The following is a 15821-nucleotide window of genomic DNA, read 5'->3' as shown; positions in this document are numbered from 1 at the left end:
TGGCCGAGATATGACTTAAGCACTAACCGCTAGGGTTAGGGTTAGGGTTAGGGTAGTGCTTAGAGGCAACATTGCTAAGAGTGTATTCTAGGCGGTCAAACTTGGTATCATTACAAAGGTATGTTGGTACAGATTTGTAATCTGCAAAACGTTTTGAAATCGGGTGCTTACTTGCCGAGATATGACTTAAGCACTAACCGCTAGGGTTAGGGTTAGGGTTAGGGTAGTGCTTAGAGGCAACATTGCTAAGAGTGTATTCTAGGCGGTCAAACTTGGTATCATTACAAAGGTATGTTGGTACAGATTTGTAATCTACAAACCGTTTTGAAATCGGATGCTTACTTGCCGAGATATGACTTAAGCACTAACCGCTAGGGTTAGGGTTAGGGTTAGGGTAGTGCTTAGAGGCAACATTGCTAAAAGTGTATTCTAGGTGGTCAAACTTGGTATCATTACAAAGGTATGTTGGTACAGATTTGTAATCTGCAAACCGTTTTGAAATCGGGTGCTTACTTGCCGAGATATGACTTAAGCACTAAACGCTAGGGATAGGGTTAGGGTTAGGGTTAGAGTAGTGCTTAGAGGCAACATTGCTAAGAGTGTATTCTAGGCGGTCAAATTTGGTATCATTACAAAGGTATGTTGGTACAGATTTGTAATCTGCAGACCGGTTTGAAATCGGGTGCTTACTTTTTGAGATATGACTTAAGCACTAACCGCTAGGGTTAGGGTTAGGGTTAGGGTAGTGCTTAGAGGCAACATTGCTAAGAGTGTATTCTAGGCGGTCAAACTTGGTATCATTACAAAGGTATGTTGGTACAGATTTGTAATCTGCAAACCGTTTTGAAATCGGGTGCTTACTTGCCGAGATATGACTTAATCACTAACCGCTAGGGTTAGGGTTAGAGTTAGGGTAGTGCTTAGAGGCAACATTGCTAAGAGTGTATTCTAGTCGGTCAAACTTGGTATCATTACAAAGGTATGTTGGTACAGATTTGTAATCTGCAAACCGTTTTGAAATCGGGTGCTTACTTGCCGAGATATGACTTAAGCACTAACTGCTAGGGTTAGGGTTAGGGTTAGGGTTAGGGTAGTGCTTATAGCCAACATTGCTAAGAGTGTATTCTAGGCGGTCAAACTTGGTATCATTACAAAGGTATGTTGGTACAGATTTGTAATCTGCAAACCGTTTTGAAATCGAGTGCTTACTTGCCGAGATATGACTTAATCACTAACTGCTAGGGTTAGGGTTAGGGTAGTGCTTAGAGGCAACATTGCTAAGAGTGTATTCTAGGCGGTGAAACTTGGTATCATTACAAAGGTATGTTGGTACAGATTTGTAATCTGCAAGCCGTTTTGAAATCGGGTGCTTACTGGCCGAGATATGACTTAAGCACTAACCGCTAGGGTTAGGGTTAGGGTTAGGGTAGTGCTTAGGAGCAACATTGCTTAGAGTGTATTCTAGGCGGTCAAACTTGGTATCATTACAAAGGTATGTTGGTACAGATTTGTAATCTGCAAACCGTTTTGAAATCGGGTGCTTACTTGCCGAGATATGACTTAATCACTAACCGCTAGGGTTAGGGTTAGGGTTAGGGTAGTGCTTAGAGACAACATTGCTAAGAGTGTATTCTAGGCGGTCAAACTTGGTATCATTACAAAGGTATGTTGGTACAGATTTGTAATCTGCAAACCGTTTTGAAATCGGGTGCTTACTTGCCGAGATATGACTTAAGCACTAACCGCTAGGGTTAGGGTTAGGGTAGTGCTTAGAGGCAACATTGCTAAGAGTGTATTCTAGGCGGTCAAACTTGGCATCATTATAAAAGTATGTTGGTACAGATTTGTAATCTGCAAACCGTTTTGAAATCGGGTGCTTACTTGCCGAGATATGACTTAAGCACTAACCGCTAGGGTTAGGTTTAGGGTTAGGGTAGTGCTTAGAGGCAACATTGCTAAGAGTGTATTCTAGGCGGTCAAACTTGGTATCATTACAAAGGCATGTTGGTACAGATTTGTAATCTGCAAACCGTTTTGAAATCGGGTGCTTACTTTCCGAGATATGACTTAAGCACTAACCGCTAGGGTTAGGGTTAGAGTTAGGGTAGTGCTTGGAAGCATAATTGTTAAGAGTGTATGCTAGGCGGTCTAACTTGTTATCATTACAAAGGTATGTTGGTACAGATTTGTAATCTGCAAACCGATTTTGAAATCGGGTGCTTACTTGCCGAGATATGACTTAAGCACTACCGCTAGGGTTAGGGTTAGGGTTAGGGTTAGGGTAGTGCTTAGAGGCAACATTGCCAAGAGTGCATTCTCGGCGGTCGAACTTGGTATCATTACAAAGGTATGTTGGTACGGATTTGTAATCTAAAGACACCAAGTTTGACCCCTACAACCACTCTTAGCCACATTGCATCGAAGACACAATACCTGACCCTAACAGTAACCCTTGCGGAGATATGACTAAAGCGCTAACCGCTAGGGATGCGGTCAGGGCTAGGGTAGTGCTAATAGGCAACATTGCTAAGAGTGCCTACAACGCGGTGCTACTTGGTATCATTGAAAAGGTATCTTGGTACAGATTTTTAATCTGCAAATCGTTTTGAAATCGGGTGCTTACTTCCCGAGATATGACTTAAGCACTAACCGCTAGGGTTAGGGTTAGGGTTAGGGTTAGGGTTAGGGTTAGGGTAGTGCTTAGAGGCAACATGGCTAAGAGTGTATTTTAGTCGGTCAAACTTGGTATCATTGAAAAGGCATTTGGTACAGATTTGTAATCTGCAAACCGTTTTGAAATCGGGTGCTTACTTGCCGAGATATGACTTAAGCACTAACCGCTAGGGTTAGGTTTAGGGTTAGGGTAGTGCTTAGAGGCAACATTGCTAAGAGTGTATTCTAGGCGGTCAAACTTGGTATCATTACAAAGGCATGTTGCTACAGATTTGTAATCTGCAAACCGTTTTGAAATCGGGTGCTTACTTTCCGAGATATGACTTAAGCACTAACCGCTAGGGTTAGGGTTAGAGTTAGGGTAGTGCTTAGAGGCAACATTGCTAAGAGTGTATTCTAGTCGGTCAAACTTGGTATCATTACAAAGGTATGTTGGTACAGATTTGTAATCTGCAAACCGTTTTGAAATCGGGTGCTTACTTGCCGAGATATGACTTAAGCACTAACTGCTAGGGTTAGGGTTAGGGTTAGGGTTAGGGTAGTGCTTAGAGCCAACATTGCTAAGAGTGTATTCTAGGCGGTCAAACTTGGTATCATTACAAAGGGATGTTGGTACAGATTTGTAATCTGCAATACGATTTGAAATCGGGTGCTTACTTGCCGAGATATGACTTAAACACTAACCCCTAACCGCTAGGGTTAGGGTTAGGGTTAGGGTAGTGCTTAGAGGCAACATTGCTAAGAGTGTATTCTAGGCGGTCAAACTTGGTATCATTACAAAGGTATGTTGGTACAGATTTGTCATCTACAAACCGTTTTGAAATCGAATGCTTACTTGCCGAGATATGACTTAAGCACTAACCGCTAGGGTTAGGGTTAGGGTAGTGCTTAGAGGCAACATTGCTAAGAGTGTATTCTAGGCGGTCAAACTTGGTATCATTACAAAGGTATGTTGGTACAGATTTGTAATCTGCAAACCGTTTTGAAATCGGGTGCTTACTTGTCGAGCACTAACCGCTAGGGTTAGGGTTAGGGTTAGGGTAGTGCTTAGAGGCAACATTGCTAAGAGTGTATTCTAGGCGGTCAAACTTGGTATCATTACAAAGGTATTTTAGTACAACTTACGGTTGTGGTGCATCTTTCCTGGCAGATTTTACCCTCTGTTTTCTTGGGTTCCATGCTCCCTCGCCATCTTTGCACGACGTGTTCCACGCACAGGTGTCATCTGTTTGTTTATCATGAGCTAAATTTGAATTTGATAATTAATTGAGCCTATCATTAGATCAACAACAGGCCAATAGACAAGCCCCACACAAACAATCAATGAATTCAAAAACCTGTGATGATTTCATGATATGTTTTTATATCACAAATCTAATTCTTTTGCATACCAGAATAGTCAACTTTGATAAAGGAGAGACAATAGTTCAATTAGAAAGCTGACTCATTCACCTATAGAATTATGGTGAGAACAAGATAGTTTTATCTTAAAGAAGTGAAATAACTACCTAAATACCTGTGAATTTTATCTGTAATAATAATCGTTTTCGTTACATTGCGCTTCTGAGCTGTGTATATATTCAAGTCTGTATGAGGTCCGTATGGAAGTGTTAGCCTCTACCAGGATGGAAAAATAATAGAAATTGGACAAATATTGGCCAGATAACACACCAGATCATACTCAATAGACAGTAGCTCCTCTAGTGTGTCATGTGTCTATATCTTTAAAATTTCTACTAGTTTCCTAGCAACCTATGGTACCTGGTAGAGGCTAACAATTCCATAAGGACGTCATACGTGCTAAAATACGAATACACCCTCGCAACATGCCTGTTAATGTTTACAATATGATAGTAGCGGCCAAATACCAGAGACGCTACTCTGTATACGTAGATATAAGACTCAGTGCCGTATTTTAGACAAGTTCCATTATTCTGCGTCCTGAAAGCAGTTTTGTGGGGACTTCATTAGCATCACAATTCAGCCGATATAACGAAAAGAATTCCACTTCACTATAACTGAGAATTACAATGATCTTAATTGCATATCAAGGAAAAACAAGGGCTAAATGCATTGGGTTTTACAACTAATTTGTAGAGGGGTAACATTATATCAAATCTAAATCTACAGTCTCCTCCCTCTTGTAAAAAAAGCTGTAGACATATTTGCAGAGTTTCCCCACTACATTGTAGTTTTTAGAATAAATTTCGCGTGGCGGACAGACTGCAAATGACTGACTAAAGTCCCATGGCAACTTATTTGGCCAAATTCTTCTCTTTTTTCATCCAGCGGACACGTCTGATTGGAGACTAACTTCCCATCACGTTAACACAAGCATGCCTTGTCATTCACGTTTACACGAGCACGACTTAATTGTGTCTCACGTTTACAAAAGCGTGGGCACATCGTACGTGGTTTACGTGTGGCACCATATGCCAAGGACGAATGATGGCCGCCATTTTGAAAAAAAAGATAAGTTTCCGATGAAATGAAAGGAACAAACACCTGACGCACACAGAATAGTTTACCTTCCGTCACACCACTTGCTGTGTGGTCTGCAAAATATTTTTTCGAACTAGAGGACGGTTACTAAAAGCTATATTAATCTACAGCATGTATGGGCTGAGAAATTTTAATTTAGAATTCTCAATGTCCTGTTTAACGTCTGGTTCCAATGTCCCATTGTCCCAATGTCCTGTCAGTCAAATGTCGCGTTCAGTGCTTAATGTCCTAGCGTGACTAAAATCGCGCTCCTAGCGACCGGCTTTACAGTTGCCGCATCCTTGGAGGGGGTCATTAACCCCAGCCAGCGAGAGATTTCGTAAACACAGACCACCCAATGCCCCGTACAAAGTGTTAAGTCCTAATGTCTACAGGCATTGGGACTGGATAACGGCACATAATATTTGCAGGAAAGCTAGGTACCGTAAAACTGCCTAGTGACCACATTGTATTGCTTTTGTGCAAATTTTGATAAGTCAAGTCCAGCAAAACCTTAAGGAAGATCCCAGAAATATTATAGAGATCTATATCCATATCAATACGTTATTTCTGGAAACATGACATACAAACTAGACCCCCCCCCCCAATTCTTCCAACCTCTAATGTACTCGGATACCAGATCATACGAAACTTACAATCTTTTGCAAGTTTACCTACATCTTGGTCCTTAAAGTACGGATGCACCATGGGAAATTTCCAAATTGGACGTTGTCTCTAGGGCCCCTAAGGCTTCTGGGTAACCTACATCTTTGATGAGAAAAACAACAGCAGTGACGAATTAGCACTTCTTGTTTGTTCCCATTCTCTTATCTGTGCGGTGTTCTTCAATCAATATTTGAATGGAGAATTAATAGTAATTTGCCAAAATTCACAGTCAACTATTGCAGAGGACATTAAAGACTAAAATAGACAGCCTTGCCGACCAACTCTCCAACCACAGATGACCTTGGATCACAACTAACAATCAGTATCTGAGGAATGTCAGGAGGCCAGGTGACAGTGGCATCAGAATAATTAAAAAAAGTTTATGATAATCAACGGTACCGGTCACCATACAATTCTCAAAGGTTGAAAAAAATACTATTCTTAATCTTAGTGTCAGATGTTGACACGTGTACGTGCATGTGGACATAGGCACAACAAATTCGTGTGTGTGTTTGGGGCACACTATTGACAGATTAACAGAAGAGGCTTGATGGGTGTCACTCAACCGTCAGGAAAAGTCGTGTAAAGTGCCTTTCCCAGGAGCACAACGCCGCGGGCAATGCGGGTATCGAACTCGGAATCTCTAGATTCCGAGCTCAACACTCTACCAGTTACACCACACACGACGCCACAAGGATCACCTCAATAAATTCTATTACATTCCAATTCATGAAATCACTGAAAACAACAGTATCACAGGAAACAGTGGAACTAGAGTAGAACCACAAAGTAATGACTTTTGTCACGTGTATATACCGATATTTGCCTAATGTTGATTTTGTAAGGCAAGAGAATCACTGATTCTTCCGATTATAGGTCACCGTTAGGGTATCTGTCGACAGAGACTTCAAGTGCGATCTCTACTGATAGAATCGCCGATTGTGCTGGTAGAATTGCAGGTTGTACTGATAGCCCATATTGTGCTGGTATTGTCGATTGTACTGGTAGAATTGCAGATTGTACTGGTACTACAGAATAGCCGATTGTGCTTGTAGAATAATTGCAGACTGTGCTGCTGGTAGAATTGCAGATTGTACTGGTAGAATCGCCTATAGTATTGCACTGGGTTCATGCTCGTGATCTCTATAGCTACCGGTAGTAATCGCCGATTCTTTCATATGTATATTTTAATAGGACAGTGTCAACTACATCATTGTAGTCTAATCCAGTTTGTAATTACGTCCTCGAGCTCAATGCTGCTAGCTTTGTCCGAGTGTGGGTCCAGACGGGCCACGATGGCATATGGGTAAGGGGTCGATGTCTGCCATTCCCGATTGCCTCAATGTCGCTTCTTACAGAGGTTAATGAACTACCCTTGCACCGTCCATTCGAACGGATGTTAGGTAACATTCACGGTGTTGTCTAGCTTACAAATGGAGGACGAAAAGTCAACGACCTCCATAACCCTAATAGATACACCGAACCTACAAAAACACGTGGAATCTTAGTAGATACAAAGACTCACACGGCTAAACACGCGTATCACTTATGAACATATCGCATAAATCATCGATTGGCCAATTAAAAGTCTTCTACAAACACGTTGCGCAACGCTATCTGTACAATGGCCCCATTGCTAGCTTTATAACTTCGATAAGAGAGAAAAACTGTCCACATCTTTTTTCACATCTCTACGCAGACGACTCTCCCGCCATGGCTCTTTGGTCTATCGTATCAGCGTTTGCGGTGTTTTTGATGCATACGACCGGTAAGATGCAGTTATTTCATAAGAAAACTCTTAGTTAAGTTTTGTAAAAGATATCATGTTTGAGCTCTTGTTTCTTTGTTCTTTGATAAGGGATAAAGAAGAGACAAACTTTGTAGAAAATGTTCTGCCATAGTAAATCTTCAGAGATAGAGTAGAGTACTTTTACTATATTGTTCGGCCAGCAAACGTTGTAGTCTTTTGATGTTTTTTTCTACATAAGCCTTGCTAGTTCGATTGTTTAAGACACTTTGCGTCACAATTAATTTCAAATGATGACGATAAAGTACGTCGCCGGCATCGTGCACGAGGGGTCTTCAGACATAAGCCTCTTCGCCAAACTCTGCACGTAAATGAACACACTTGGCTAAAGTGCGAACCGTACCGAAACTACATCGCACTACCGCAAGCTACTTGAAAAAGCATCTGCTTTTTCGTCTCAATAGTGACAAGACATTTACATTTTATCTTTTTCCTTGCTTATCATTTCTAGCCCAGGACGCTAACGAGGTGTGTTACGGAGATTTGGGTTGCTTCTCCGGCGAAGGCCCCTACACCAACACGGGGAAACTGCCGGCCTCCCCTGACCAACTGGACACCAAGTTTTACCTCTTCAGCCGCAGCAATGCCATGTTAGCCGGCAGACAGGTTTGCATATCTATCAACTCTTAACAGACACAAAAAATGATACCCTCTACACTTCGTTATAACATGTGATTTCCAATCGAAGTTATAATTAGAGTCCTTCCCACATCAAATGGCGGCGCCTAGCTCCGATTCTACAGTCCATAGGCCACATAGGTGCTGTACAAGCCTTTTCTATTGCATAGATGTTGATGAAACAAGTATTGAGATACCAACTTACGTGTACAAATATTGACTCAACAGATATGTGAGTATAGTTATAATTCCCCCCAGATAAGCAGGCTACAAGTTTATATCACATGAAATCGATTGATAATGGTTCGGATAATCGTATATCTGTATGTTAAACATTGACTGTAGTTGTTATCGCCTTGTAGTGCCTAGTGGCATGTGTGGTCAGCAAGTTTCCTTCTGTTTCAGTTCAACAGGGTATATATTTACAGGAAGGTGTTGCTAGCCCTTGTGCTTGGGGCACCTCCTCAAACACAGGACCCCCATTTTGTGTCACTTCTGATGGCGCAGCCCTAACCGAGATGCCCTACCGAGGATTTGAACCGGGGTCTCCCAGTTACCAACTAAGGCTAACGTCACATTTCCAAACCTGTGCCCGGTCGGGCTGTTTGTGGAAACGAAAACAAAAAGAAATGTATACGTAAGAGCATACACAAATGATGCCCAAGACTACTCTCTTTACGTCTTGTGTATTTTGGTGTCTTTTATATCACAATTTTCGTTCCCGAAAGCTGCCTGGCGGGACTCCCTTGTGGAAAAGTGATGGAGTTCAACTGTGAGTCTGTTAAGCTACAGTGACATCCTTATTAAACATTGTACATATTTTGTATCAACAGCTGTTGGACTTCGACAGCCCGTCCACCCTTCAACTGTCCTCCTTCAAATTTGAGAAGCCCGTCAAAGTGTGGATCCATGGCTTCACTAGCGCCAAGGGGATCGCAGACGTGTTTAGTTCAGAAGTCGGACAGGCCATGGCGGAAACGATTCAGAAGGTTAAAAACACACACAACTACTATCAATAGCAGACATGTTATCTCCAAGCAGATATCAGGAGGCAAAATTGCTGTGTTTTCCAAAGCTACGACATGGCAAGTTTCGTAATAAGAAAGGAACGGCTAGGATAACGTAAAACATCTGCTTTGAGGTCAGTAGAGATGTTCGTCATGTAACAGTGGCCACTATATTTACAAAGGTTGTTTTGTAGTTTTCAAATGAAAAGGACCTATGTTTTTTGTATAACATTTCACACATGTAGAATTCTTTCTTTTGTAGGACGATGTCAATTACATCATTGTGGACTGGTCCAAGGGTGTCCAGTATCCCGACTACGCCGCTGCGGCCTCCAACATCCGGGTGGTCGGAGCTCAGCTCGCCAAACTTATCACCTTCATGGTGGACCAAACGGGAGTTAGCCTGGATCAGTTCCACCTCATAGGCTACAGTCTGGGTGCGCATCTGGCCGGGGAGGCTGGAAAGAGGCTACCCGGGCTGGCAAGGATTACAGGTACGGTGCGGTTTTTGGCGACACCTCAGGGGCAGAGCTTCAATCAGATCCGCCAGGCTTAAGGCTACTAGAGCTCGTCAGGAAGGTTGAATTTTTGGCGACACCTCAGGAACGGAGGTCTTTATCATGTCCACCAGGTTGAAGTACGGTAACATTGCTTAGGCTTAGGTCACAATTGGAAAAAGGGGCCCTGCCGGGCAGTTCACGGGCTGTTTTTTTTGCACTTTCGGGCGTGACCCCTGCGTTGCCCTGTGGGACACCTCGCGGCTGCCGGGGCATTTTGAGGCCCGGCCGGGACCCTGGTTCAATTTAAGTCTGACTTAAAATGAACCAGGGACCCGCTCGTACAACCACCCCGCGACCTAATCGTGACAACACCGAGAGGGACCCCTCCGGTTGCCGGCAGTCTGTCGGAATAAATTCGTTACGTCAAAGACCAGGTTTACAGAATAAAAGTGTGTAATTCGTAACATCGGGTCAAATATGTGACGTCACAGATCACGTGAAAGGACAAAAGCCGTGAACTTACACGTATCGCAGTGCAGTTCTTACGCGTATTACAGTGGAGTCAAGTGCATAGCGCTATACCAAGGGAAAGGAGAAGACAAGGGGAAACAGCCCTTAGCCCACTAGGCAGGCGGAAGAATTCAGCAACAGCCAAACTTCTGCAGACAAGGGCAACAGCTGAGGGGGATAGGACGACACACCACACAACAGACCACACAATAGCCTGCATCACTGAGAAACAGGACGAACAGATAGCCTCCTTCATAGAAAGCTACTATGCTTTTTACGATATTACAACCCCAGACTACAGAAACAAGCTGAAAAAAGATGTTTGGCTGAAGAAGGACGTTTCCTCTGCAATTGGCCGACGGAACGCCAAACTTGCAGTCATTCGGACCCATAAGCCTTTTTTTTTCGTTTTACAAATATAAAAATATAGGCCTCAACAGTTTGGCAAGTCATCCGCCGACATTAAAAATTATATATAACATGTTCATTTAGTTTAGAAACGTAACAGTGCCGCACGTTAGTGCGAGTGCGAGGAAAAGTTGGCGAAAACAACCGTGCCGCAGTGAACGCACCCCGACGTACCGCACCAGTACTCCAAGTTCAGTGATGTACTACCTTAATTGAATGCAGGCAATGCTTGTTTTTATACCCCTTGAATATGACGAGTGCCCACCAGGAGCCTGCCTGGTTCCCTGCCGTTGTTCGCAGGGCATGCGGCAGAGACCCTCACTGCCCCACCGGGCTGTGAGGGACAAACGTTACCCTGTCAGACCCCGCAGAGGTGACTACAGGACACCGTCAGAACATCTGACGGGTGTCTGCCGGAGACGAACCTAGGAAGGTGGAAATTTTTTAAAGAAAAATGACGGGGTGCCCGCCGGAACACCCCGGGACCCCCACGGGGCAGCGTAAAGGCAACGTTTGATTGTGAACACGACAGCCGGTAAACAGCCGGTGTCCGCCCGACTTCAGAGCCCGGCCGGGGCTACATCCCTGACGGGCACCGGGCCAATTGTGACCCTAGCCTTATCCGGGGAGCTCGGAGACATGTTACCTGGACTGTCCAGGATAACGGGCACGGTTAAGTTCTTGGCGACGCCTCACGGGGGGGGGGGGGGGCAGCTTTTAATCATATCCGTCAGATTCAAGTATGGTTATATGGCATGGATCTGATAGGGTAAGGATGACAGGGAATGACATTGTGTGTACCATCTCTATGCTTGCTTTCTAGGTTTGGACCCAGCTGGACCAATGTTTGAACTTGCGGATCCGGCGGTTCGTCTGAACTCAAATGCCGCCACCTTTGTTGACGTCATCCACACCGATGCCCCCTCCTTGAACGTGGCCTTCGGCATGGCGACGCCGGTCGGCGACGTGGACTTCTACCCTAACGGAGGGGCCAGGCAGCCAGACTGTCCGGATGCTGTGACTGAGACCCTATCTAGTTTAGTTGCAGGCACCTTTGGTAAGTTCAAGTCTCTATTTTTTTTTAAACATTTTTTTCCGTTACAAGTACAACCTCCTCATCATCATCATCCGGGCGTGCTGGTTGCACCTATGGACATGACTCTCTTCCTCCATCCTTCCGTATCCTTCATAGCCTGGGGCAGTTCTTCAGCCGAGCAGCCAGAATTATCACAAATTTGTGCATATGTTTTGCGTGGTCTACCTCTGCTTGCATGGCCATGTTACAAGTACAGCCTACGTAATCAAACTGGCGGCAGTGGATTTTCTAACGCTCATTCTTATTGGTCATACACTGACCTCACTGAAAGACGTTAGACAAGGAAATCGTTGCACTCCGGCACTCGATGGTCAGTGCCCCGACGCCATGTTGATGACGTAGAATGGCGTAGGTTATGCCCCGTTTTTAAAAGTGATTAATATGCTACATTTAGGATGCTGGAAAAACACGTTCAATATTGACAAGTGTTAACCGTTATTTTTTCAAATACAGATGTCAGTGGACTTGTCGACGGGGCAGGTTGCAGCCACCACAGAGCCTTGGACTACTGGATTGAGTCCATCAACAGTCCGTGCTCATTCGTGGCACATCGCTGTGACAGCTACAACAAGTACGAGGATGGGGAATGCTGGGACAACAGCGACGGCAGCTACGCCGTGATGGGCTATAACGTCGACCCGAGTGCTCAAGGCGCCATGTTCACCTCAACCTTCGGCGACGGGTCATTCTGCGGTAACTGATAACGTTTTAGCTTCACAATTTATTTGAAATAACTGTTATTTTCTTAACGTAACATATAACGCTAGTTCACCTTTATTCATGGGATAATCTATATCCGTTGTCTTTAAAAATAGTCGTCAGGCCGTGGTTCAGACTGCAATATTTTGAAATATTGCAATATTTTGAAATACTACAGTCTGAAACTATCTCAGTAGATTTGATACCCCTTGATACCCTTTTTTAAGACTTTTAAGACAACGGATATAGGTAACCCCACGGATGAAGGTGAACTAGCGTCAAGTCAGATTCGAATATTTTCTTCAAGCGTAAGCTCGGCCGGACTTTGCTTTCAGTACCATAACTATAACTGGTATTTTTCTCTCACAGGCACTGAGTTTAAGGTATCCTTCAAAACTAGGAGATATGCCAGGACAACGAGAGGCCAAGTAGAGGCCACCATTGTTGGTACGGACGCCTCCACAGACAAAACCAATCTGTTCAGGTCAGCACAAAGTTGTTAAGTGAAAAATGAGGGCAATGTTGTCATAAATTTAAATGCAAGAAATGGCACCTGCTAAGATAACCGACCTTTTTATGGATCCCGTTGCATGCTGGGAGACGCAAAACACTATGGGTAGCTCAGATAGCGAACAACATCATCACCATCTCAAATGTGCTGCACCTAAATTTGTGTGTTGTCAACTTGTCATCGTAATGATGCTGTTTGACCTTGAGTTACCCATAATGCCCCGCGTCCTCTCAGCATGCAGTGTTATCCAGTGGAAACGGAAGAACTTTACAAGAACGGAAGAACGGCTGTTGACTGAATTGTTCTGGTCGTGTAGAATTATATGGGGGGTTTGATTTTTCACAGATATGTTGTTAGAACGATTGCAATTGTTATAGCGAATCCCTCAAGTATGTATGATACACCACGTTCTTTATCATCCACAGTTCTAATAGTCAGTCGTTCGAAGACGACCGCACCTACGGGGGCCTGTTCATGTCCAGAGCCGGTGTGGGTACCGTGAGGGAACTGCGACTCAAGTTCAGGGCTTCCGAGATCTACCGCTTCTGGTCATGGCATGGTGATCTCAAAATCAACCGGATAGACATACAGTCCAACACCGGAGTCACGTGAGTAAACACATCTAAACCTACACCTGCATCACGTATTGCTACTACATACTGAGTAACTATCTCTGTGTGTACATTTAGCCACAGGTACGTTTCTGTATCACCTTTACCTGTACAGTGGAAGCCTCTTAATTGCACACGCAATTTGCCAGCGAATTCCGTGCAATTATCCGGCGTGTGTGATAATATAAAGTTACCCTGTTGGACCGTACCGCCACGGGATTTGGGGATTCCATGCAATTGACCGAAGTGTACGTTTATCCGACGTGGCTTCCACTGTACCTGTACCTGAACCTGTATCGTGCCTGCACCTAGTACCTGTACCGCGCCTGTGTAACTGTACCTGAACAATTTGACAACGTACCCGCGGCTTTCACTGATGACAGAAACACTAGTCTAGCAACAGAATGTTTACTCATACTTCGTGTATCTGATGCAGAGAACGCAATGCTTTCAAATCAAGATGTCGCTGATTTCGGCGACCGCACAACGCTTTCATCCTTATCCAATGCTAAAAAACTTGTGTTAGAAATAAGACGTTTTATTTTGTGTGTGTGTGTGTGGGGGGGGGGGGGTAATATTGTATGTATCTTCATTCTTTGTATCAAACATGTACTCAACGTTCATGTTCCACAGTCTATCTCACTGCGGTGACTATGACATCGAGCCAGGATCCTCTAAGACCTTCACGAATTTTGGCAACTGCTGAGGAGCGGAGGTCGGAGCAGCAACACTATAACATTTTAATGTATCGTCTATATCTTCTATAACACAGACAATAAAAACGTAAAATACGAACGACTGTTGTTGGGTAGTTATTCAATGTATGTATGGCTTTTTTGGGTCTGTGGCAAGAGAGGTACTTGGAAGATGGGCAGGGGGGCGCCTCGCCTGAAGTAGCTGAGGCTACGGGGATAAAGTGTTTGCACCTTCCGCTCAGGACATGAAAGGCTGTGATAGGAAATAACAAGGAACTAGAGAGGCCGACATTTGCTCCTGAGCAAATACAGCATATTTCAATCCATCCCAATCCCAGTGCAGAAATGTACTGTTTCATATCAACCTTCAGCAGACATTACCCTAACATTATTCCACTCCACATCTAAAAAATGACCCCCTCCCCCGATACAAAAATGGGTTCTTCCGGAACACCCTTATCTATGCAAAATAGACCGGTCTATGTAGCTCATTTTTCATTCCTAGTGCTAAGGAGAAGAAGAAGGAGGAGGAGAAGAAGAAGAGGAAGGAGAATAAGAAGGAGAAAAGAAACACGACAAACAACAATGTATTTCAATCCTGATACTGTGAATGGATTGAAATATAACAAGGCTAATCTTTAATTCATCTTTTTCGTAAAATTCTAACGCGTTCTAGTGACTCCTCTTCTTCTGTCGATACACCTATCCGCTTTTAAAACCTTGCAAATATATATAATAATCCATCCTTTGTTGGGGGTAAATATTTAGCACAACCGGTGTCTGTTTATTTCGTGATAAGTCTAATGGTATTTGGGAAATAGTGACCAACCACTACTAGAATCAAACTGAGGACATCCGTGCCAGTAGTTAAAAGCATACCACGGTAGTCAATAATATGACCTACATATTGCTAAATGAATATTATCATATAGCCAGGCGCCGCGGACCAATCAGAAGGCCCCGTTCCACGTTGGTTATGACGCCGTAACACTTCGATTCCGGCCAGGCAGGTGCAAATTAACACCAGTGGTGTTAATTCATTTTGAATTAAAATGAATTAACACCCGCACCGATGTTAATTCATTTTGAATTAACATCGGTGCGGGTGTTAATTCATTTTGACAATCAAAAGGAACGAATTCGAAAGAAAGGTATATGCAGGCATTGGCCAATAAAAAGGAGCAAAACATATGCCGGAGCAGACTGCAAGGGGGAATGGCTCCTTCTGTTAACATTGATAATGAGTTTTGTTTTTCTAAAAAGCCTGCAATGTTTCGAATATTTTCTGTGGAAATTTTGGTTTCAAAATGCAATCTGTAATCTCCTTACATATGTATGCACCAAATGTGAACTTTCAGAAATTCGACAAAGGAATTCACACGTATAGTACCAAGGGATCTATGCGTCATACAGGAATTTGCAAGTTTGGGTAGGCTATATGATAATAACTTTAATGCCCCGCCTTATCCTCGGTGTATATGGTGAGATAATCCCTGGTCAGGTGCAGATAACCACCTCATCATGAACCACCTCGTTCGT

At 43.6% G+C, this 15821-nt stretch overlaps 1 protein-coding gene across 1 annotated transcript in view; it reads left to right on the top strand.

Moving 5' to 3' along the window:
• Nucleotides 1-7457: 7457 nt before the first annotated feature.
• Nucleotides 7458-15821, top strand: part of LOC118431502 — a 17072-nt gene continuing 8708 nt past the window's right edge. Inside the window, exons 1-9 of the mRNA XM_035842743.1 lie at nt 7458-7588; nt 8079-8233; nt 9079-9234; nt 9515-9746; nt 11494-11727; nt 12220-12459; nt 12835-12949; nt 13402-13584; nt 14788-14869. Of these exons, the coding sequence (XP_035698636.1) occupies nt 7534-7588; nt 8079-8233; nt 9079-9234; nt 9515-9746; nt 11494-11727; nt 12220-12459; nt 12835-12949; nt 13402-13584; nt 14788-14869 (1452 nt within the window). The 5' untranslated portion in view covers nt 7458-7533. The remainder of the gene's footprint in view (nt 7589-8078; nt 8234-9078; nt 9235-9514; nt 9747-11493; nt 11728-12219; nt 12460-12834; nt 12950-13401; nt 13585-14787; nt 14870-15821) is intronic.

The sequence above is a fragment of the Branchiostoma floridae genome, chromosome 15 (genome assembly GCF_000003815.2).
Source record: "Branchiostoma floridae strain S238N-H82 chromosome 15, Bfl_VNyyK, whole genome shotgun sequence".
In the NCBI taxonomy this organism is placed as follows: domain Eukaryota; kingdom Metazoa; phylum Chordata; class Leptocardii; order Amphioxiformes; family Branchiostomatidae; genus Branchiostoma; species Branchiostoma floridae.
Note: the sequence above shows the minus strand (reverse complement) of the source record. Positions and strands in the feature narration are given on the sequence as shown.